This window comes from Ascidiella aspersa, chromosome 6 (assembly GCF_963924565.1).
Source record: "Ascidiella aspersa chromosome 6, kaAscAspe10.2, whole genome shotgun sequence".
Taxonomy (NCBI): Eukaryota; Metazoa; Chordata; class Ascidiacea; order Phlebobranchia; family Ascidiidae; genus Ascidiella; species Ascidiella aspersa.
Window position 1 is genome coordinate 4,559,721 of NC_139452.1, and position 22,204 is coordinate 4,581,924.

Below are 22,204 nucleotides of genomic sequence, written 5' to 3' on the forward strand. Positions count from 1 at the left end.
TAATAACTCGTAAGTAATAAGGACTTGTTTTTTTATATTTTCGCATTCCTAATTGCAGTGTTGTTCAAGTCAAGACATTTATCCATTTATTAAGACATTTATTTATCCAAATGACCTAAGGCAAGTCAAGTAATTTTGCCCGAAAACTTAAGTCAAGGCATTTTGTCCGAAGGACTTATGATAATGTCAGGTAATTTTGCCCGAACGACAAAAGTCAAGTCGAAACATTTTTTCCTGGAAGGCGTAAGCCAAGCCAAAAATCATTTTGCCCGAATGGCGTTAAGTCAAGTCAAGTCATTTTGCCTAAAATAATCCCAATTAAGTCAGTTCAATCAAAAACGACGCCTTAGGCGCACTTCAATCAACACTGCTAAATTTTACCTACTGTATACTTTATTATGCCAGATACAACTCCTGAAATCGTGGTGGTTGAAGAGGCAACTGAAAACAGCCCAGTAACACTTGAAAATAACGATATTGATGCCGAAGTAAGCCAAACCGCCCAGGTAGCGAGTAAACACCTCGACGTCGTTCCATTGTACGATCCTGACAGTTCTGGTGAGTAACGATGTCCAACTTAGCCTGTTTTATGCGCCATTTTGACATCGCAAAAGTCGCAAACAGGGTTGCGGAGTCGGTTAAAGAGTAAAAGTACATAAGACTGCCTGAGTCTGACGTGCTAAAGCGCAGTACCAAATTCGACACCGAAAAAAGTGTAAAATAAATTATATGACACCCCTACGAGTAGATTGCTGTATATCAAACCTATTTGAGTTAAGTAAATGGGTGTAATAAATGCCGTAAAATCACAGTCGGACTCGGGACTGGAGGAAATCGAAAAATTGGCCGATTTTTCCAGCCCGATTCTGACTCTGGTTGTTTTTAACTGCATCTGAAATCTGGTTTGCAAATAGAGTTCGTTTTTACACAGCAAACCCAAAAACGTTTCTTGTACGACGCGCAGCTTTAGAACTTAAAATTAAGCCGTTATTTTTTACGAGTCACAAGCACTATAAAAACACGATTTACAAATTGATTCCATTTTTTGCCGCTTTTCATTAACATACTCCTTTATGTTATATTTATTTACTGACATCTGCCTGGATTATATGATGCTGATACGTTAATAAACTGTAATTATGGATTTGAAAGACTAACAATATTAGGTAATACTTCATTCCCTGTTTACAAGAATCTTTTTTACAAAATATCGTTTACCAAGGGTCCTGTCTTTAACACAATTTACTTCAAAAATATCTTTTGAACAAAGAGGCTATCAAGTTCATCAAATCGTAAATAATTTTCCACACACATGATTTTAGTGCACCTTTACGTGTTCTATTGCTTTAACGGAGGCCACTTGTATAAAAGGTCAAACAATGAGTTGTTGACATGTAAATTTAAGTTAACGCAAAGCTCTGTTTGGGATTTTCTAAACCTAAACATTTCCGACAAATATACATAATTTGAACGAAGTTTTTATTTGTGAATATCGAACTCAAAATATTCTACAGAAGGTACACTTTGAATAAAGATTTATTTATATAAAATTTGTGGATATCGAACTCATCATAACATTCATAATATTAAACAGACAAGGATTCAGACGACAGCAGCTCACAGGACGAGGAGCAATCAATGGAGTACACTCTCCCCGTTGAGGAGCCTGTTGAATGGACCAACTCACCAGAAAGGGGTTCAATGTCTGCGGAAACCAAGCCACAACTACCATTACATGATGACAATTCAGCAGTAACTAAGCAAACCAAGCTAGAACAACATACACCAGAAGAATCTGATGACAATTCACCAGCAACTGAACAAACAGCAATTGAAATCGCATTGGAAAGCGAAGCCAAGGCCGACTATGTTGCTGCCACTGATAAAGATAATTATTCGAAGGAGGATTCTCCCGCACGTCACCATAGCTTCACACCGGTTGAGGAAAGAAAATCCACCGCCACCACGGCCATCAGCGACAGTCAAGAGTCTTCTCTATCCGATCATTCAGCTTTGCCGAAAATCTCGGTGACTGCTCACGAAGATTCAAGCGGCGAGTTCGCAACCTCCTATAGACGTGAATTGGAAGCGGCGACCGGCAGCTTCGCGAACTTGAGCAAAAACTCGAGCCTGACCGGGAGCATAGACGAGGTCTTCTCGCAAAGCATGGCAGACGAAAAGGACGCCAGTAGACGCGAGACCGTCGCTAGTCTGACAGAGTACTTCGAAACCAGAAGCGCCCAGTCGTCACCCAGACCCTGAAAGTGGAAAATTTGGAAGGATTGTAGTCGACGCATCGAAATGGAATTATAGTCATTTGGGAAAAAATTTTTTTTTTAAGAATGAGATTCCCCACCAGTTATGTTACTGTGAGCAAACACGCATATTTCTACACTAAAAAATAAAGGAAATGGGTTATCCACGTTTTTAGAAATCTAGAATACTGTAAGAACACTATTATCCTTTAAACTGGGCATGTGTATCTTTTGGCATATACGCGTGATTTTACGTTTAAACACAGGAAAGGAGTTGTTTGTACAAAATATTTTTTGAAATCTAGTAAATATATTATTCTCATTCAACTCCGGGGTTTTTAAACAGGTGGCTCCTAAGGTTAGCAGATTCGATAATACTGACTATGGAAAACCTTATTCCATTTTAGGGGCCTGTTTATTAATCTGTAAACTCTGGCTGCATAATGCAAAAGAACAGTAAATACACGTGGGCTTTGTGGATATGAAACATTTTATGGATGGAGACATCATGTGACTGAAAAAAGTGTCACATTAACTGATGATAGAAGTGCGTATTGAAAAGGTCTTTATAAGATTTTGCCGATTTACTTGGCTTTGATCCGGGCATATTGTACCTAAATATTATGGATGAAAGTTTAGAAAAATAGTATAAAGGGGCGCCTAGAAAGGTCAGGTGTTGAAAGCCAAACACTTTTTTTCTGTCATTTTGCTATGTGATCGCAACTGTTCGTTCTGAACTCTGTGTCATTTAATTTTTTTTTGCTGTTGCTGTATAATTGTCCTTACTTACACAAGTGGTTACGCGATTTCTTTTATACCCTTCCAAACGACTTCTTCAATAAACTGGAGAGCGGACTTGTCGTCTGTCAAGTAGGAAACGCAGTTTTGCTGCAGATTGGTCAAGCCAAAAGTGGACGTGACGACAAAATCAGTTCCAGTACTGCAAAACCAAACAGATTGTTTAGCGCGTCGTAAAGACAAAAATGTTGTTAACCAAATAGTTTTGTCAAATGCCGCGTTGTTATTTGTTCCACTTGTACCCTTTGCAACAGTAATAACTTAAATGTGAAAATCTGTGTTTATTATTACAAGAAATGACGGTATTATAATTGATGCAACCGATAAACACAAGGTAAACATGATGGAATGCAGAATTTTAGACAAACCAATATTTTGATGATATGCTTACAAAATAGACACCTATTCCAAACCAGTTTCATGATGTGCAGTAAGTAACTCCTTTCATACAAAATCAACACACAATTTTTCTAAAGCAATTGAATTGAGGCCTAAGGAAAGACTTAGTAACTTACAACTGCTTGATTAATTTTGCAAGGAATATAAATAGAACACTTTGTACGCCCGACAAGTTTCGATACAATCCTTGTAGCAAGCACTTATCGTTTCGGGAGAGTGCATTGGGCTTGTGTGTTTTCATTTAACAATTGCCATAAGCCATCATAATGTAGCCGAATAACAGATTTGATTATTATGCGAAAGCTAGAACGCCTAATTTAAAACCCTATTTGTCTAATCCTAAAATAACCTAATAAGAATATGAATAAGATTTGACTTATGGTAATTGATCGATTTAGGTGTTTAATATGTTATAGAAAAAAGGTAACACGGATTTAGATTAATAATATTAAGGCAAGCGTGTACAGCGTACAGCCATGGATCTCATTTTAATGCGGCGCACAATGTATTAACATTTACAGTTTATAATAAAGTGGTTTAATGTATCGAATTGTCTTGGCGTTTTTCAGGTTTGGATTTGTTGGCCACCAAGAATATTTGACGGCACTTATTTCATCTGAGTACCAACTAACAATATCTGAAGTTACAGCAGTAGGTTATACTTTAAGACAGGGCTTCTCAAACTGTGGGGGTCTGAGGTCGCGAGTAAGTCTGTATAACATTTATACAGAGTGTTACATCTATAAAATTGGTATTTTTCTGTTTGATATGCTAGTGGTAAACGTATTGCAAAACCAAAACCTTTAAAATGCACATTTATTAAACAAATGTATGCCACAGCAGACAACAAGAAATGTTATGATTTAAACTGTCAAACCTAAAGGGGTTGCTAAAATTTTTAATATATTAAAAGGGGTCGCAGACTAAAAGGTTTGGGAAGTCCTGCATTAATAGACCTATTTATGAATTTGAGAGACGGTTTAGAATACCTCAAAGTCTCAAATCACTAAAAAAACAGTAGTCTTTAGTTTAGCAATAATAAAAGTGGAATAAATAAGGTTTTTGTCGAAGGTGCCCTTTAAGGCATTTTAATCCACTATATTGCATTGTATACATGTTACAAAGGTTAAACCAACATTAGTATGCCAACCTTGAAAATATTATTTGTATCATTTTTAGGTTGTACAGGCCTGGTGAAGGGCAAAAAATATGCCAGTTTTTCAATACAGGATATTATAATGAACATTGCTGTAATTGACTTAAGTCACTGTTTTCAAATGACTTTGGATTCGTTTTAAAATAACACAAATTAAGATTGCTATAGTTTTTTTTTGTTATTTTTAGTTGAGTAATTACCAATAATACAATTGTTTACAAAATTATAGGCTACAAATTCTATTGGTTTATCATTTTATTTTAATATCATAGATTTAACTTGAGTTGACTTGCTTACATCACTGATATAGGAACGTCAGTCCATACCCATTTGTTGCTTTTGTTTTCATAATTCTTATCCTCAGGCAAATATTTTTAAACCTTGAGCCAAATGACAGGGAACCATCGTCAAACTTTATATCATAACAAGGTCGATCATCAGTGAACTGACCTAAGGTATTGAAAACAACACTTGAACTTCTTTAAATCATTAAAAAAATGATTACTTCTACCTGTCCAACTGTTGTCATAAGAACACATTTGACTACACCAGTTTTCCAATTTACAACTGTTGCCTTCAGGATTCAGTAACAAAGTGGAGAGTTTCTAATAAAAGAAAACAATATCTTAGACTACTGATAGTAATAACAGTGTTGTAAACAAGTAATTTTGAAATGATTGAAGTCCAAGTCAAGTCATTTGTCCAAGACTCAAGTCAGTCAATTCTTTTGAAAACGAAGACAAGTCATTGACTTTTAGTCATTATAACACTGCCTAATAACATTATAAAAGGTAAATGATTGCTAAAATATTAGTTAATGCAAGTATAAACTTAATCCAGATACCACTCGCAACAATAATTTTGCAAAACCATTTTAAATGAAGTTATTACTCCAATTACATTATATATATGTTTGAAACTGCTGTTATTTAAGTTTTTCTACATAAATTACTGATGGATAATACAACAGAAGAATAAGAGGTAAAAACACATTCCATAACATACTTGTTGCATATGCTTAAGCTCCTCGCTTTGTTTTAGATGTTTCAATTGCCGTTGAAGCTCATCAAGCAAATTAGAGGCAAAAAACTCATCACCATTTCCAGAATTAGAATTCCTGTTCAGAAAAAACAAAATGTGTAATGACTAGTTAATTATGAAAGTACCAAAACTCTTACTTTCTGCTAGTCCTTTGCTTTTCTTTAAGATCTAAAAGTCGATTAATTTGGGATTGCATCATCTCTTGAAGTCTTTGTGATTTCAATGTGTCAGTCATTATTGGAGGATATACACAATATGTTTGCACAACCCTAAACTATGTACGCATGTATAACAACAGCGAACTGATTTTTAATTTATATTTATAATCAACAACATTATTAATGTGCATAACACTTATTAATTCACTGTTTTCAAATGAATTGGCTTTGACCTAGATAAGGGGTTTCCAAACTCTTTTCATAGAGGGCCTGCCACATAATAGAGGGGCCAGTTATAAAAGTTTGTGTCGAACTAAATTAACTTGATTATCATTAAACAAACAAACTATGCAATAATTGTAGTGAGCCTTGAAAACATTGCTATGTTTCGTACTGTAAAATCCTCTTAATATAGCGTTAATACGTTCAAAATGCAATATTTGCACGTTTTAAACAACAAATACCAGTAATCCTGCCGGTAGTGTGACAGTAACTTTCAACAAACACGAAAATGTGCGGCATTTTTAGTAGACAAGGCCAAGTGCCGCATCAAATAATAGTCACGTGTTTTCAAACCGCCTTCCGTGTCCAAACCGGGTATTCCCCGCTTTTCGGCTGCAAACGGCCATTGGCTGCGATTTGTTGTTGCAATGACTCATGGAAAAACTAGGCGTGTAAAGCGTAGATAGCAGAAAAACAAACATACTTCACGTTAAAACCCGGCTATCACGATGACGACGCAGCTACGCTGTTTATCTTGCTTGTGCATGTTAAGTATCTTGTGTGCAAGCCGTTTAAAAACGTTTCGTAGTATATAAGCGTTGCGATTAATGACCAAACTACTATTTTTACCGGAAGAAAGCGTGTTCGTTTCAGTTTGGGAACAAATCAGCATTATTAGATCTAGAATTCTACAACATTTTTGTCCAGGTTATATTACTAACATTATTCACGTTAAGGTTTGAGTTTGGGTGGGTCAAGTATTATTATTATATATATTCTTCCATACTGATATCTTTCTTGCAATTTCAATTTTGTCAACTTGTTTCATTACTGTATAAAAAGAGGTAGGATTTTAGATCAGCGGCATATTTTTATACTTTAAAATAGCTAAAATATATAGGTTAAATCATACCATTAATGTTTTGTTTTTTAACAAATTCTTCTGATGACTACTTTTACAGATAAAGTAACCGTTCCAGTTGTGTTAATTTGATTGTACTGTTAACCCTAAAGAAAGGCTTGGGAAAGAATGGTAACCATGGTATGAACACATTTCATAAGATTGTTTGCATTGTTATTATGTGCACACTATCATGTATTACAAATGATATGTCACTAAAAAACATTTGCTTGAAAAAATATGATAAACATTAAGGATTAGATTCCATGAACACTTTTTTTGAGCAAACAATTTACTTACAGGCTGAAGAAATCATCAAATCTTTCAAACTTTGCGACAGTGACCTTGCCAACATTGTGCAACTGATGGGCAAAGAATGCGAAAAAGGTTTGGGAAAAGACACAAATGATGCTGCTGAAATTAAGATGCTGCCTTCCTACGTTGCAGACACACCAAATGGTTCAGGTTGAAATTTTGCACTAATTTTTTTTATACTGTTACTTTTAATGAAATTCGAAATTTCTAGTAGAACCAATAGACTTTCTGAAATCTGTAGTTCAATTTTCCCTGAAAGTGGCAAATAAAAACATTTCAAAGAAATCCTAAAGTTGTTTTTTATAAGTTGGTTTGAGAATTTTAATGGAAATTAATTGCAAAAAGAGTTACAACAGTTTTCCCTACAGGCCTACACTTTCTTTGTCAATTTAAAGTAATTATTTTCATATAGTAATTATTTTTTTCGTATATTTTTTGTCAGAAAAGGGTGACTTTCTTGCCTTGGATTTGGGTGGCACCAATTTCAGGGTTCTTCTTGTTAAAATTGTCGGCGAAAAAACAAAAAGAGTGGAAATGGTAAATCAGGTCTACTCTGTTTCGCAAGAGCTAATGACCGGAACTGGAGAACAGGTAACTTTTCGTTTTTCAGAGAGTAGCCTAATAGTGTTGGTGCGAAAAACGATTAATCTTGTTAGAGTATTTAAAGTTTTGGTTTTAAAATTGTTAAAATTTTCATTATTTTAGGTTGAAGAAGTTAAAAAAGAATGATTGGTATTATAACATTTTGGATATGAAATAAATTCTATATTGAATTAGTTTTGACCACATTTTTTTTACTGACATCTAATCAAGTTTTATTACCTTTTTTCCGTTTTATAACAAGTCCTGAGATTTTTATTCATTTTTTTGAATATATATTTTTTATCTATAGTGATATACAGTGTATTATGAATTAGTGTGAAATTTTATCTATTTTTTTATATATTCCAGCTGTTTGATTTCCTGACGGAATGCCTTTGGGATTTTTTGATCAAGCACGACATGATGTGTCAATTATTGCCGATTGGATTCACATTTTCATTTCCCACCAAGCACTTGGGAATAAAAAAGGTTGGTAAATTTTAGAAAATTGTTGGCAGTGATAGTTTTTAGTATTCTGCCTTTTACCAAAAAAACTTTTTTTGCCAAATTATGTATAACAACCAAGATTTTTATATTTAAAATTTTGATTTGCTTGCAAACAATTTTATTTGTTAGTACGCGGCATTGGAGACATTAAGGATTCATTCAAAATAAAATAGGTCAATTCAATTTTTCGAAATCACAACTGTGGTTAAGTTGTGAATTAACAAAAAAACAAGAAATAGTTATTAAACTCAAAATATCAATTTTTAATTTTTGTATTATTCTAGCATACTGCCATTCTTACCAATTTGCCAAAAGTTAAAGAAATTATGCTGAAAATCTGGCACTCACTAAGACTTTAATGATGATATTTTCAGACGATTCTTGTGAACTGGACAAAAGGTTACACAGCTTCTGGTGTGGAAGGGCAAGATATTGGAGAACTTCTTAATAGGGCCATCAACAAAAAGTTTAAAATAAGATGCTTGGCAAGTTTTTTTGGTGTTATAATTTAGCAAAAACAAAGATTATATTTTGAGAAGCTATAAAATTCATAAAAAATGAAACTCTAAACTAAATTAAAAGTGTAGTTTCATTGCTTCGCTTATTTGTTGAATAATGTTTTCAAAACTTAACACGAAATATTTTTTATTTGATTATATTTATCACCATCTTTATTTTAGAACTTTGACCTAAAGATAATGTCGACAGTGGTAAATGACACAGTTGGCACAATGGTTTCTTGTGCTTTTGATCATAAGGAGACATGCATGGGCCTTATTGTTGGTAAGTGCATTTTGTCCCTATAATCACTTTGGTGAATATGTTATTCATTTAAAGCAATACAATACAAAAACGCAGGCATTTAAGGTAGCAAGCCTAACTGAAAAATTTAATTACAAATATTTATGATTACTAGAATTTAACACTTTGGTCAGCATTACATTTTGTATATTTGGCGTGTAAAAAATTGTCATGCAAAATAATTAATTTGAAAAAAGTATAGGACACAGGGATTCCCTACTAGGCTAGAATTGGAGTATATTTAATCCTCATTTGCCACATCAAAGTACAATTTAATGGTGAAAATAACGGCCCAAATAGACATAAAAAGCGCCATGCTTTTTTGTTCAAACGTTTCGCCGAAAATAAAGCATGTCGCTTTTTATGTCTATTTGGGACGTTATTTTCACCATTCAACTTATGAACAGATCCGTATATAGTGTTCCAAAGTACAATTGTTTCGGTATATATAAGGCAGTGTTGTAATAACTTAAGTTATTGACTTGACTTAGGTGCAAAATGAAGTGTTCCTATTTAACATTTCTCTGGGTTATTTATCTCAATATTTGCACATAAAACAATTAGCTTGCTATATAATTTTCTTTTGTTATTTTTTAATAAAATTTTTATCATATTCAGACAATTTTAATATTTTAACTCCTTTTATATGAAATATCTAATGACTTGGACTGAGACATATTTTAAAAAAAGCTTAATTGTACTTTTTTTACAACTGACTTTACTGAGACCCATGTCATTTAAAAATGACTTGTTTGCAACAATATGTATACTGTATAGGTACCGGCACCAACATGTGCTACATGGAATCGCAAGACAAAATCAAAACAATTCCAACTGAAGACGTATCCTCTGGAAAGGAAATGTGCATTAACACGGAGTGGGGAGCGTTCGGTGACAATAATGGTGCCCTCGATCGCTACAAAACTGAGTTTGATGTTGCTGTGGATTCACATTCTCCCAACGCTGGACAACACATGTAAATTTTCTGATAATTGACAGTTATACCCAGCAAATCTGCAGGGCTGCAGAGTCAGTTAAAAACAACCCGAGTCTGACTCAACAGTTTAACTCGGGCCAAAAAATTGAACCTGAGTCCAGAGTTGGCTAAAGCCAATTGTGCCCAATTTACTAACGCCATTGTTATTTGTGTTGTTTTTAAACTTGAAAATCAATCAAAAAGTTTTTTGTGTGTTAAAACACGCAATATGTTCAAATTTGTTTTATATAATAAAAAAGAAACTTATCTGTTTTGTTTTTTTCGCTGAACTTTATATCTCCTGTTACGAGGGGTAGGCATGCAGTTTACAAACTTGTTTAATGAACTAATGATTCTAATGCATTTGTAATTTCATACTTTCTGATTAAAAAAAACGTTTACTATGCTTTTTTACTTCGCTAACGTTTTCTGCAGGCTTTTCTTAACAGCATATAACTCCCCAGTTAATTGTCGGTATCGCCAGCGCTAAACCTTTTTCAAAAGATATCATTTTATTTCTGTAATACAATCATATCATTAAAGAAGGTTATGGATTAAAAGTAAAATACCTAATACTCTTATGTTAAAACCCAGATATGAAAAGATGATCAGTGGAATGTACATGGGTGAGATTGTGCGAAGGATCATCGTTAAGCTGATGGAGGCCAAGCAGATTTTCACCAGTGTAGAAGAAAACAGCTTGTTCAATAATGCTGGTCTCTCAACTGCTTTTGTTTCGCAAGTTTTAAGGTATGACAGCCCTTGTAAATGTTTTTTTTTATTGGCTTGCTCATAATTAGGAGGGATACAGCAAAGCCCAGTACTGGAACTTAGCATCGACTTGCCATATGAAAGTTTTTAACAGGAAATATTCAAAAATATTTAAGTTGAATGTACAAAAATATTGCTGGTACAGAAACGCAAATGAACATTTTTACCCAATTTTTAGTCTAATATTTTTGTGTTTTAAAATCTGTTTTATTTACTGTAGTATTTGTATTGTATATTTGGGATAATTTATTATTTGGTCACCGTATTTTAGTTTGTAACCCTATTTGTCAGTGAGTATAATACATCCCTTGTAGTTTCGCTTTTTCGTGTAGAAAATCGAATATTGAAGAACCAATGCCTCTATCACGGTAAGATTAATAATTTGCCTGGCTAAGAGAAACAATTTACTTTTTCATACTGTTTAATATTAAAAGCCTGTATTGGCTGTGACTTTCTGTTTTGAAAAAGGTGTGTAATTGCACCAAACTAAAGTGATGGATTCCATAAATAAAACATCCTGGAGTTTTTTGTGTAAATTGTACTATTTTTTTTTTCTGACATTTAATTTAAATTTAATTATTACACCTAATTTAAAAAAATAACAATGTTGCCTTATGGTTCTTTGGTATTTATTGTTAATTGGTTAAAATTTATTCTTATACAACAGGAGTGGCCAACTTTTTAGCAACGCAAGCCTTATTTTAAAATTCAAGAGTTTAATGAGCCACATAAAATTAAATAAAATTTATTATTATGGACCTTCTAAATAATCGTTTGGTTCTTTGAAGCAGTAACACTGCAATGTTACATCACAGGGTAAACCAACTTAATGCCAGTGTTCTATCAAAAACACTGTTTTGTCAAAATGAAATCCTCTATCAACAAACATAAATAAACAAAATGTCTGTAAATCTCTATAAATTTTTGGGTGTTACTCTTCAAATAAAAAAACATATCAAAGAGCCACAGTTTTCCCATGTCTGGTATTTAATCTGCATTCCTACAAATGGCAGGCTTACAAATTTGTTTTACTAATTATAACCAGGGCAATTACACTTAATTGTTGATTGTGTTCTGGGCAAATATGTTCTTACTTTTTCAACTGACAGAGACTAAGGATTGCATTTTGTGTCATGTCTTGTTGTTAAATTGGTTTTTCGTTTTTTTTTTTTCAAGTCAAAAAGATTATTCTGTCTTGAAAAGCTACATTGCTGGATTTGGTGCAGAGGCTACTGATAAAGACTGCAATATTCTGAAAGCAGTAAGTGCTATGCCCTTTTGTTGATTAAGTATGTTAAACATAGGTGTTTTTACACAGATTGTTTCGCCAACATTTATTGTAGTAAACCATTAAAACTTGAAAAGATAATATTAAATGCACACTTTTAACTTTTAAAAAAAATTCTTATTCTTTTAAAATTAGAGAAGGAGAAGGCTGATCAGTTAATATCACCTTTAGATTTGGACATTTATATGGTTTGTATTGCCAAAGGTTTTATTAAAATTTCTGATTTAGGGGTTTATTCAGCAGACGTGTAAAGTCAATGACTTGACTTAAGTGCACTTGAGTATTTTCGACAAAATGACTTGATTTGAACTTAAATCATTGTGTTGATTTTATTGAATATTTTTTTTTGGGAAATTTGGTCAGTTTTCCACCATTTTCTTGTAATACACAAAATATTGCTTTGGATAAATGACCAATTTTATTTTTTTAACATTTTATTTTAATGCAAATAGCTTGACTTCAACATGACCTGCTATGACAATTACAATGACTTGACTTTGCTATTTACTTTGGCTTTGAAATTCATTATTAAGATACATTACAGATCCGTATATAATGCACCTACAACAGTGGTTCTCAACAGCCGGTCCGCGAAATATATTACAATTTTATATCTGCAAAATTTAAGATGTTAAAGGCTTATTCGTCCAATTTAGAACTTCCCCAGCTACGTAATTTTCAGCATTGTGACGTAACATAGAGGTAATGGTCTACTTTAGACTTTATCGTACGTCACAAATGCTGTGCCCAACTGTTTAAATGTAGGCAACAACTCGTATTCTTAAACTTTAAGGCCAGTTGTGTGTGAAAGCTAAAAAGTGTTTTAGTTTCATACTGTTGCGTTATTAAATTTTGGGTTGATTTTGATTTTTGAAGGTCCACCGGTCCGCAAAATTTGTTTTGAAATTTTACCGGTCCGTATGCTAAAAAGGTTGAGAACCACTCTTACTTACTGTTTTACTGACGACTCTGTTTGTTGCAGATTTGTGAATGTGTGTCAGTACGTGCGGCTCACCTTTGTGCAGCCGGAGTGGTTGCAATCGCAAAACGCATTGCAGCAAATCGAGGTAACAAGAAGATTACTGTCGGGGTGGACGGCTCGGTGTACAGAAGACACCCCACGTAAGTTTAACTTGATAATATTATTATTATTATAGAATTTGGGTTGGGTTTAAGATTATTAGGGTAGTTAAGTGATGGGTAGTTAAGTACTTAGGGGTGGGGTTTGAGCCAAAAATATAGGCCCGATTATGGCCTATTTAGGTCTTATTTCTACAGATTTAGGGCTTATTCCTATTTAGACGTTATTACGACTATTAGTCCTATTTTGGTCGTATTTCAAACAGTGTTTTTTTCCGACGATGATGTTGCTCTTATTTCCGTCCGATGGTTGGAGTCCTTTTGTTGTTTGATTAATACGTTCGTCCCGACGTCTTAATTAAGATGTTTGTCGATCTACTCGACCTTTCTGGCTTTGCAGTTCATTAATTATCAAAATCAATTTACGTTTTACTAAATATCAGTATATCACTCTATTTTACTTGAAGTTTTAAAGACATGCTGATCGGTAAGACATCCCAACTAGCACCCGATCTCGACATCAACTTTGAGCTTTCTACCGACGGCAGTGGACGTGGCGCCGCCCTAGTGGCAGCCGTCGAGTGTCGTCTGCAAAATATCTCCACCACCGTCCCACAGTAACATGTTGCATTTTTCTGCCGCATATAGTTGCAACTTACCATGCCAACAAAATTTTGAATGTCGCTAGTATCTGTATTGATCAGGAATTTTAGAAATGACAAAAAGTGCAACTTATAGCTGTCTTTTTACTGAATTAAGAATGTCTGATATTGCATTTCATTTCAATTTTTTATACACGATATTTTTTACAAAACGATGGCGATCCGATCCGGTACCGAATCACCTTATTACTATAAACACAAAAAATAGTTACATTCAAACGTTTTAAGGTATGTTTTTCAGGTTTTCTTTTGCGTGAAGAAGTTTACCCCTAGTTGTTCTGCCATTTTTAGATAAATTTACCACACAAAGCAGAACTTGCAAACCATGACTGAAATTCCTATAACAATTTGATATCGGATCGGCATCGATAATATCGGACATCCGTAGACTGAAGTATGTTTAAAAAAAACTATTGTTAACTCTGGCATGACTTCATCACATTTCTACTTTTTGCACTATGTAGGTTCTAAGGTTGTAATGTTGAGATGTTGATAAAACTTTACGAGAATTCGTCAGCCTATATACCGATTCCATTAAGTATTTAAGTTTAAGCTCGGCTTATCTATATCTGCTATGCACTATTGTTGACTTTGAAGCATTATGTTATGCTGGTACCTTGCGTTCCGTTTATATTAGCCACTAACATGCACTTATATATAAAACAGGTTCCTCTGGCAATATATATTATTAAGTATGCCTGGTAGCAACAGCATATTTATTAACATGCACTTAGAATCACGTCTTTTTAGCAACACGATATAATCTTCCACCACTTTTGTAAACAAAACCATAAAGCCTACATAAACTAGCTATACAAGATTATTTCGCGTTCTTTTAATGAGCTGTAGCGTCTTCTTTTGTTTTTTCGTGAAGAGTAAAATATTTGTCTGCTTACAAGAATTAATCACTTTTATTATAAAGACGATTTTTATGTTGTTTTTGAGGCGTTCATTTCGTTACGCAACACAAAGTTGATGTTTTTCAATAATGTGAAATTCTGCACAGCGCCGTTTTCAAACTATCGTGCTTGTTTTAAACTATTAAAATTTTCCTAAATTTTAACTATTTTAAGATATTCTTAAATTTTAACTAATTTAAGATTTTATATATGTATATATATATATTGTATGTATATATAAATGGGCTTATTTCTGCACTGCCGTGACATTTGCCTCAAAATGTAGCTTAAGTTGAGTGAGTGTTGCAATTCAAAAAAAGTATTGAAGCAGTTCCATTTAAAAAAGTTTCGCGTTCGTGTTTATAATACTGTACATTTTGTATCACCCATATTCGATGTAGTTATGTGTAAACGAGAATTAAAAATCAAAAATTGTTTTCTATTTTTTCAGTATCACTTGGTAGCCACAGATATGTTAGGTTTCAGTTGATGTAAAATACAATAAATTTTATTATCCTTCGCTATGACGAAAAAGCTGTTATTCATTACATTGTTTAACTGTAAATCAGTGATTTTCAAGTTGTGTGCCGCAGTACACTATGGTTTGCCTCGAGATACTGTTAATTGTGCCGTGGAATTTGATTATTTTTTAAAATAACATATTTGCTTTGGGGAAGTAAGTAGGCCATATTGAACTTTAAAATTTGTATTTATTAGGGGCGATTGTCAAGCTTTATAATTCTTTGTGAAGTATGCCGCGATTTTTTTTTACTTTTTTGAGGCAATGTTTGAGAACTAGAACTGTTGACCGTAGTAGTTTAATCTTTATTATGTTACTCGGAATCATGGTCGCAATGCAAATCAATATTTACGGAGCAAAATTAAAAAAACACACGGTCTAATACTAAAAGCTGGTTAAAAATTGTTGTAGATGACACACAGCTGAGTATAAGCAACAAGATTATATTTAACAACGACAAAACTACATTTGGCGAAGATAGAACAAAGTCACAGTGAATTTGAAATCGACAATTTGTGTTAGGTAACACTAAGATTACAAGAAAACGATTGCCTAAAAGGTAACAAACTGGTGGCAGATTGTGGCACCGATGTTGAGTTTAGATTGGCAGTACCTCTTGCTTGGGTATGTCGAGAATGACGTCATCGTCAGGCTGACACCTTCATAAAAAAATCGAGAAACAAAACGTGTACTTTAATTGCAGTAATCTAAACAAGACATTTGCATTAACTCGACAGTTTCGAGTTCAAATCCTTATTTCTTTCAGTCAAGTTTGAATTGTAATCTAGCCAACGCAAGTCATATATCGGTACATTATAATCAACTTTTCAAGTCGGTAAACGCAAATTAGCTTCGGAGACCACCAATTGGCTTAGAAGACCCCCGAAAACATCAGTTTTACCCAAAAAATGTTTTTCACTGCTTTAAGTTAGATCATTTATAGCAATTTCCAAATACAGTGAACAACCGCAACTAAAAGTGAAGTGTCAGTCAAGTCATTGATATACAAATAAAACGCTAAACTATTAAAATTGGTAAACTCGATTATGAGCAATAACTTAACTAAACACAGAAAAACACAATTTACAGCAATCTGTTTATTTTACATACAAAGATTGAGATAAATAACCATTTTTTTAATATTCAAGGAAAACACCTAATTTAAACCACAGTTTTTTGACACAATACTCAAGTCCAAGTCGAGTCATTTAAAAACAGTTACTTGAGTATAAAATAAAAAATACTGTTGACCATATCACTATTTTGAAACATTTATGCCTGGTACAACTTACTTTGATAAAGGAGGTTGAACTTCAGGAAAAACATATTTTCTGACATTGGTCTCGTCCAATTTAGATAGTTCATTTATGTCACGTTTTATCTTTTGTATTTCTTGCCATGTGTCCAAGTTGCCCTGTACAAGTAGTAGATATTGGTGAATGCTCAGTGATGGCGAAACATTTACAAAAAGTAATAGCAAGAGTTATAGGCGCATACAAGTACCAAAACTTCGTAAAAATCATAAAACAAGTTAGGGTAGGGTTGAGGGTTCAATAAATAAACATTGCAGTGTTTACACTATAAAAACAAAATGATGGTATAGCTGTAATTAAGGATGTTTGAAACTTGACATTATGTTCCGATACCCGATATTTTTGACAAAAAGTAGCGTGATCCGATCTGATACCAAATGACGTCATCACTATGCTTGAAATAGATAACAATTTAAACTCATTTTTTCCACGTTCGTTAGCCAAAGTTGTATTTTGCGCAACCCAAGAAGTTGGGTTGTCTTGAGTACTTTTTGATGAATTTATTTTTTAAAGTAAAATCACTGTGTTAGACCGCAAGTAATTGCTGAAATTAATTTGCTTTATTAATATTGGATTGGCACCAATACCACCCTACCTATACTACCACTTGGCATCAGGTAACGTCTTCGTATTGTTACTACCGGACATCCCTATAGTTGTAACTTGTATTTTAAACTGCATTTACAAAATTATTACTTGGCAGATTAATTTTACATTCACCTTTTGGTTCTGCGCTATTTCGTGTCGAAGAATGTGGTTGTTTTGGGCAACTTTTTCCAGCAAACTCGACCCTGAACCATAATAAACGGCGTCGGCAGCATCTTGCAGTATTGCGAGTGTTCTGTGATCTCGGTTTGCCAACAACTGGTTGTGCTCACCCCTTATAATTCGCTCTAACTCATTTAGACCATTCTGAAATATAAATATTTAAAAATATGCAAAATGATTAAATGTTACTTGTTTAGACATAAAAATTCTTCAACCAAAACCTAAATTAAATTTATCTCCTTCTTTTTAGAAATTTAGTTTATTTATTTACGTTAAGACACAGTAAATCAGAGCATGTAAATACACCACAGCAAAATAAAAACCTTATTTTCTTGCTCAAGACTGTGGACGTTATTCTGCAGTTTAGTGATTGTCATTTCTTTTACTGGATATTCTTTATCTTTGTAGGTGCGCAAAACCTGAAGAGAAATATTAAAAATATGCATTTATTTGCTAATGTACTATGCCACACAGACATTACTAAGAACAGGATATTTTTCAAGCTGTTTAGAAAAGGCCTGCATATCAGTGATTTAAAGATTTTGACAGCTTAATAGAAAATTAGGTGTGAGATGAGTAAGAGGTTTTTGATTGTGTCGAATGACGTTTTAGCTGTAAAAAGTTTATTTCTTTTTTTTTTTTTTAAATCAACAACAAACCAACCTGCAGGTCCAATAACATGTGGTGGAGTTCATGATCCAATCTCGCAACCTCATCGCTTAATTCTATAGTTCATAAGGTTTTAACATAGAACAGTGTTGTAAACAGTCAAAGTGAACGGCAATATGTCCAAGTCAAAGTCAGCAGTTGCCCAAGTCAAGGCATTATAAGGGCAAGCCAAAGTCAGATAATAATAAAAAAAAATTAACAAAAAGCAAATTGTTTCATGTGCAAAAAATATATATAAATAATCAATTTTATTAAAAAAAAAATAATGAAAATACTTAATGTTAACTTTGAATTGTACAAACAATGCTGCTTTTTATTTAGTTGATTTAAAATTGACTGTTTTAGCTCTAATGCAATTTTTTGATTAAAGTGACACCAAACCATAATGGATACAGGTCACATAAAACCAACGGCAGACAACAAAATTAAATACCTTGCGTTTCTGTGATGGCAATTTGCGTTGAAACCTCCAAGTCCTCCTGCGCCCTCTCTACCTCACCCTTGTGGCGGCGTGTGAGCACTTTTGCGGCGGAGGAACACTTCTCGTACTTTTCCAACAGTTGGGTGACGTGCTTGTGCGTTTTGCCTTCTTCCGAAGTGATGTCGCTCTGGAGGTCAAAGTTCAGGTTCTGGATTTTGTTCTTTAGTTCTCTGAAATCAAATCAGACATTGCAATTAATGCATGAGTACTGGCTTTCTTTGCTATGTTTATACATGAAGTTTTAGTTTTCAAATAAAATGAGTTTATTTTAAACGAAGTACATGCTTCTCCTGTAAAAATTGCATTTTTGTGACTTTGGAAGTCTTTGAAACATTCAGTTGTAGTGTGAGTGAAAAACTTAAAATTGTGAGAATTAAGGCAGAAAATAACAATTAAAATGTAAATCTAAAAGAATGATTGAAACGTAAATGAAAATCCAGGAAAGGGTAGTTTTACAAACCAGGCAGCCCAAAATAATTGCTCTTTATGCTAGAATTCTTCAGAGATCTTTCTTTTTCAACAGTAAGCTCTATATTAAATGAAAAAAGCTAAACTACATAGGCCAGCTACTATGAGTTATGGTTTAGAACCTCTGTTTGCATTTCAAGACACAGATATTAAAGAATCACACCCAATCAAGATTTTTAACAAAAACGTAGAACATTTTTTTGATTACTTATATGCCTGGATGGATTTTTTTCTGGCTTGTACTTGAGCTTGCAACAAGATGATCTTCTTTCTGTTGATGGTCTCGGCAGTCCTGTCGACCGGTGGGGCCTTTTTGTTCCAGGGGTGCAAACAAAGAGAGGAACATGCTGTGGTTCCACTGGTGCCTGGCGTTTCAATATTATTATTGCATTGTTATATGTTAAAATATGCTCTTAGGTAATGATCATAAAGATGGTACTCAAAGATTATAAAGTGCGACTAAAGTTTAAGAAAGTAGTTTAGGTTTGTTTTGAATTGATCAATATTTTTTTAGGAATTTAAGTTGCAACCAGATGTGCATATACCATACACCGGGTTGATATTTTTTTACATTATAATAGAAATCACAAACAGGCTACATTAACGTGCAGCATGATATTTGTTAGCCAAACAATAAAAGTAAATGATTCTTTATAACCAAGTATTAAAACAATCAAACTAGCCATATTTAAAATACTAACATAGTCACAACAAACTTTAAGAATAATCAAAGACTTGCCCTAAAAAAAAATATTTTTATCTGAATGCCTTTGTTAAGATAAACGTAGAATGTGGTTGATTTAATTAGGTTATAAAAAAGTTTTAATGTTGCTTATTATGGTAGGTTATCGTAAACAAACTTTTATGACCATTTCTTTCATTTTGCAGAGCAATCACTTCACACCTAAATATTTAAAAAAAACTAAATCAACTTTTCAAATGGTTGAACCTAATCTGCTCTGACAGGAGCCTTTGTTTAAAAACCCTGATTATTGAATAGCTAGAACCTTACTTCTGTTCAGTCTTAGATCAGATATAAGTTGTGACATATTATTTTCTTGTCTCAGTTAGCAATTACTTGACACCTGATTATTCCCAAAACAAATTCACACTGGCCTACACTCATTTTGGAATAGCTAACTCAGTAGCTGAATTCTTACTTTTATTTAGTCTTGGATTAGAATCTGCTATAGTAACAACTTTTTCCAGATGTGCCGATGAGGTCTTCATTCTGTCTTTATATTCAGCTCAGCAACAACTCAACAAGAGAGCTAGAGGGGCACTGAGAGATTCTCCCAACGCTGACAAAGTCTTTCTAAGTGCCCTGCATCATTACTAGAACTTATCTAAGCTTACTGCTTAATACTTGTGTCTCTAAGAACTGTAAGACAAAAACACAACAACACAGTTATAAAAATTGTGTATGAACTGCACTTGCCGGTCAGAGGTCTACTGGCAGTGGCAGTTGATAAAGTGGTGGTTTTAGCTTTAACACTAGTTCTGGTGCTTGGTTGAGGTGACAACAACACAGGCTCGGACTCTCTTTGCCACTGTGAATAGTCCTGAAATGAAAAATAATAATAAAGGTCAACCACATATTTTGTTGCAGTGGCATAGTTTTTTTTTTTTGCAGTGGCATAGTTTATTATATAGTATTAGGTTTAGTTACCACTTGTTCAAACCAGTTTTATTAACTTTAGATATTGAAAATTGTGATATAATTTAGGTAGCTACTGTACATAAAACAGGTAAAAATAGACAGAAAATTAAATGGATCAGGCTTAACAAAATATGTCTATATATATATATATTTATATATAAACACAAAACAATATTTATTTTAACAATTAAACAAAACACATTCGAATATCATGCAATTTTGCATATTAATTTTACCCTCATTACAGTTAAGCGCTATAAACATCACTTTTTTTAAAACAAACCTGAAATTCAACTGACAGTTTTCCTTCAATAGCTTTTAATATATCGGCTTTAATTTCTTCTTCGCTTTTAGCGAAACGAGAAGCAGCCATTCGACCCCAGCCTGGTGCCTCTGATTTCGACATTTTGCCGCAATTTATACACAATTAATGTAAATTTTTCTACAAACAATCTTCCTTCTAAAGTTGTTAGGAACCCAACGCTGAAACTCTTTAGAAACAATCGCGTTTAATGAAGCGTTACATTTATATCATCAACACTTAAGTTTGTTTAAATAAAGGTCGTTTGCGCCATGAACTTGTATAATAAATAAACCACTTGTTTTCTTGGCGTATACCTTAAAAACTTTAATTTGCGAATATTTTATCAGAAAGGGCAATTTTAAGGCAATAACAATAGAACTTGGTGAAAAGAAAAAACATGTCTGCGTTTTGAGGTACAAAATGGATGCAGCGCGCCTATTGATAGAATAGAAAACATGTTTGGCGAACACAAGTCCCTAAAACTGGTTGTTGCCTGCAAAAAAGACAAAATACTCTTATTTACCGATATTAAGAAGGATGTTTATTCCTAAATCAATAAATATTAAACTAAAAGGGCTAAAAAATAGCGCCACCTTGCGAACAGCCGGAATGAGGCATTTCGTTGAAAAAATTTAGCAAAACTGCAAAAAGGTTTGTTAAATTAGTGACTTTTTTATGTTTTCAATTTGTTGTCCTGGTTGGCGTTTAGTGTTTTTTTCATGAACAATGCAATTATTGATAAGAATGGCGAGCATTGGGTAAACTTAACCAGCTATAACTATAATTTAAAACGCAATTTTCTGATTTCTGCCAACGTTACACTTTTACTTTTGGGAAAATTTCGCCGCAACAAAAAATGCGCTGCTTTTTTACCGTTTCTATTTTTGTAAAGTAGGTAAAATTACTGGTTAGTGGTTGAAATTACTAATTGTGGTGTTATAACACAGAGATATACTTGAAAATGTAGATAAATTAAAATAATGTTAGCAATAAAAGCAAACTATTTATGAAATGTTTAATTCCTTTTTAACTAATCGCGGGTAAACATAACAAACCTAAAACTATCTCATAAGTCAACACTTTTAAACTTATCCATCCCAGTTCTTACCAAGGACTAATAATGTTAGCAATGAGATGCTAGCAATAGAAACCCCTGAAAGAAAATGGGCCTAGAATCACCCGCAAACTTAAGCAATTATGAATTTTGTGA

The 22,204-nt window shown here is 33.4% G+C and overlaps 2 protein-coding genes across 2 annotated transcripts; one reads left to right on the forward strand and one right to left on the reverse strand.

The window, feature by feature from the left end:
- Positions 1–6,750: 6,750 nt before the first annotated feature.
- LOC146139275 (hexokinase-4-like) lies at positions 6,751–14,100 on the forward strand. The gene is made up of 11 exons (XM_083391892.1): positions 6,751–7,071; positions 7,233–7,395; positions 7,688–7,836; positions 8,197–8,316; positions 8,709–8,819; positions 9,015–9,117; positions 9,913–10,111; positions 10,706–10,861; positions 12,059–12,143; positions 13,153–13,292; positions 13,718–14,100. Exons 1-11 carry the CDS (start codon positions 7,060–7,062, stop codon positions 13,869–13,871), a joined length of 1,392 nt encoding a protein of 463 aa, XP_083248018.1. The 5' UTR covers positions 6,751–7,059; the 3' UTR covers positions 13,872–14,100.
- A 1,686-nt stretch (positions 14,101–15,786) lies between these two features.
- Positions 15,787–21,153, reverse strand: LOC146139276 (uncharacterized protein C20orf96-like). The gene is made up of 9 exons (XM_083392226.1): positions 20,974–21,153; positions 20,469–20,592; positions 19,239–19,395; positions 18,515–18,732; positions 18,076–18,137; positions 17,736–17,831; positions 17,365–17,556; positions 16,624–16,745; positions 15,787–15,990 (listed from the first exon to the last, which is right to left on the reverse strand). Exons 1-9 carry the CDS (start codon positions 21,094–21,096, stop codon positions 15,930–15,932), a joined length of 1,155 nt encoding a protein of 384 aa, XP_083248352.1. The 5' UTR covers positions 21,097–21,153; the 3' UTR covers positions 15,787–15,929.
- Between the last annotated feature and the right edge of the window lie 1,051 nt (positions 21,154–22,204).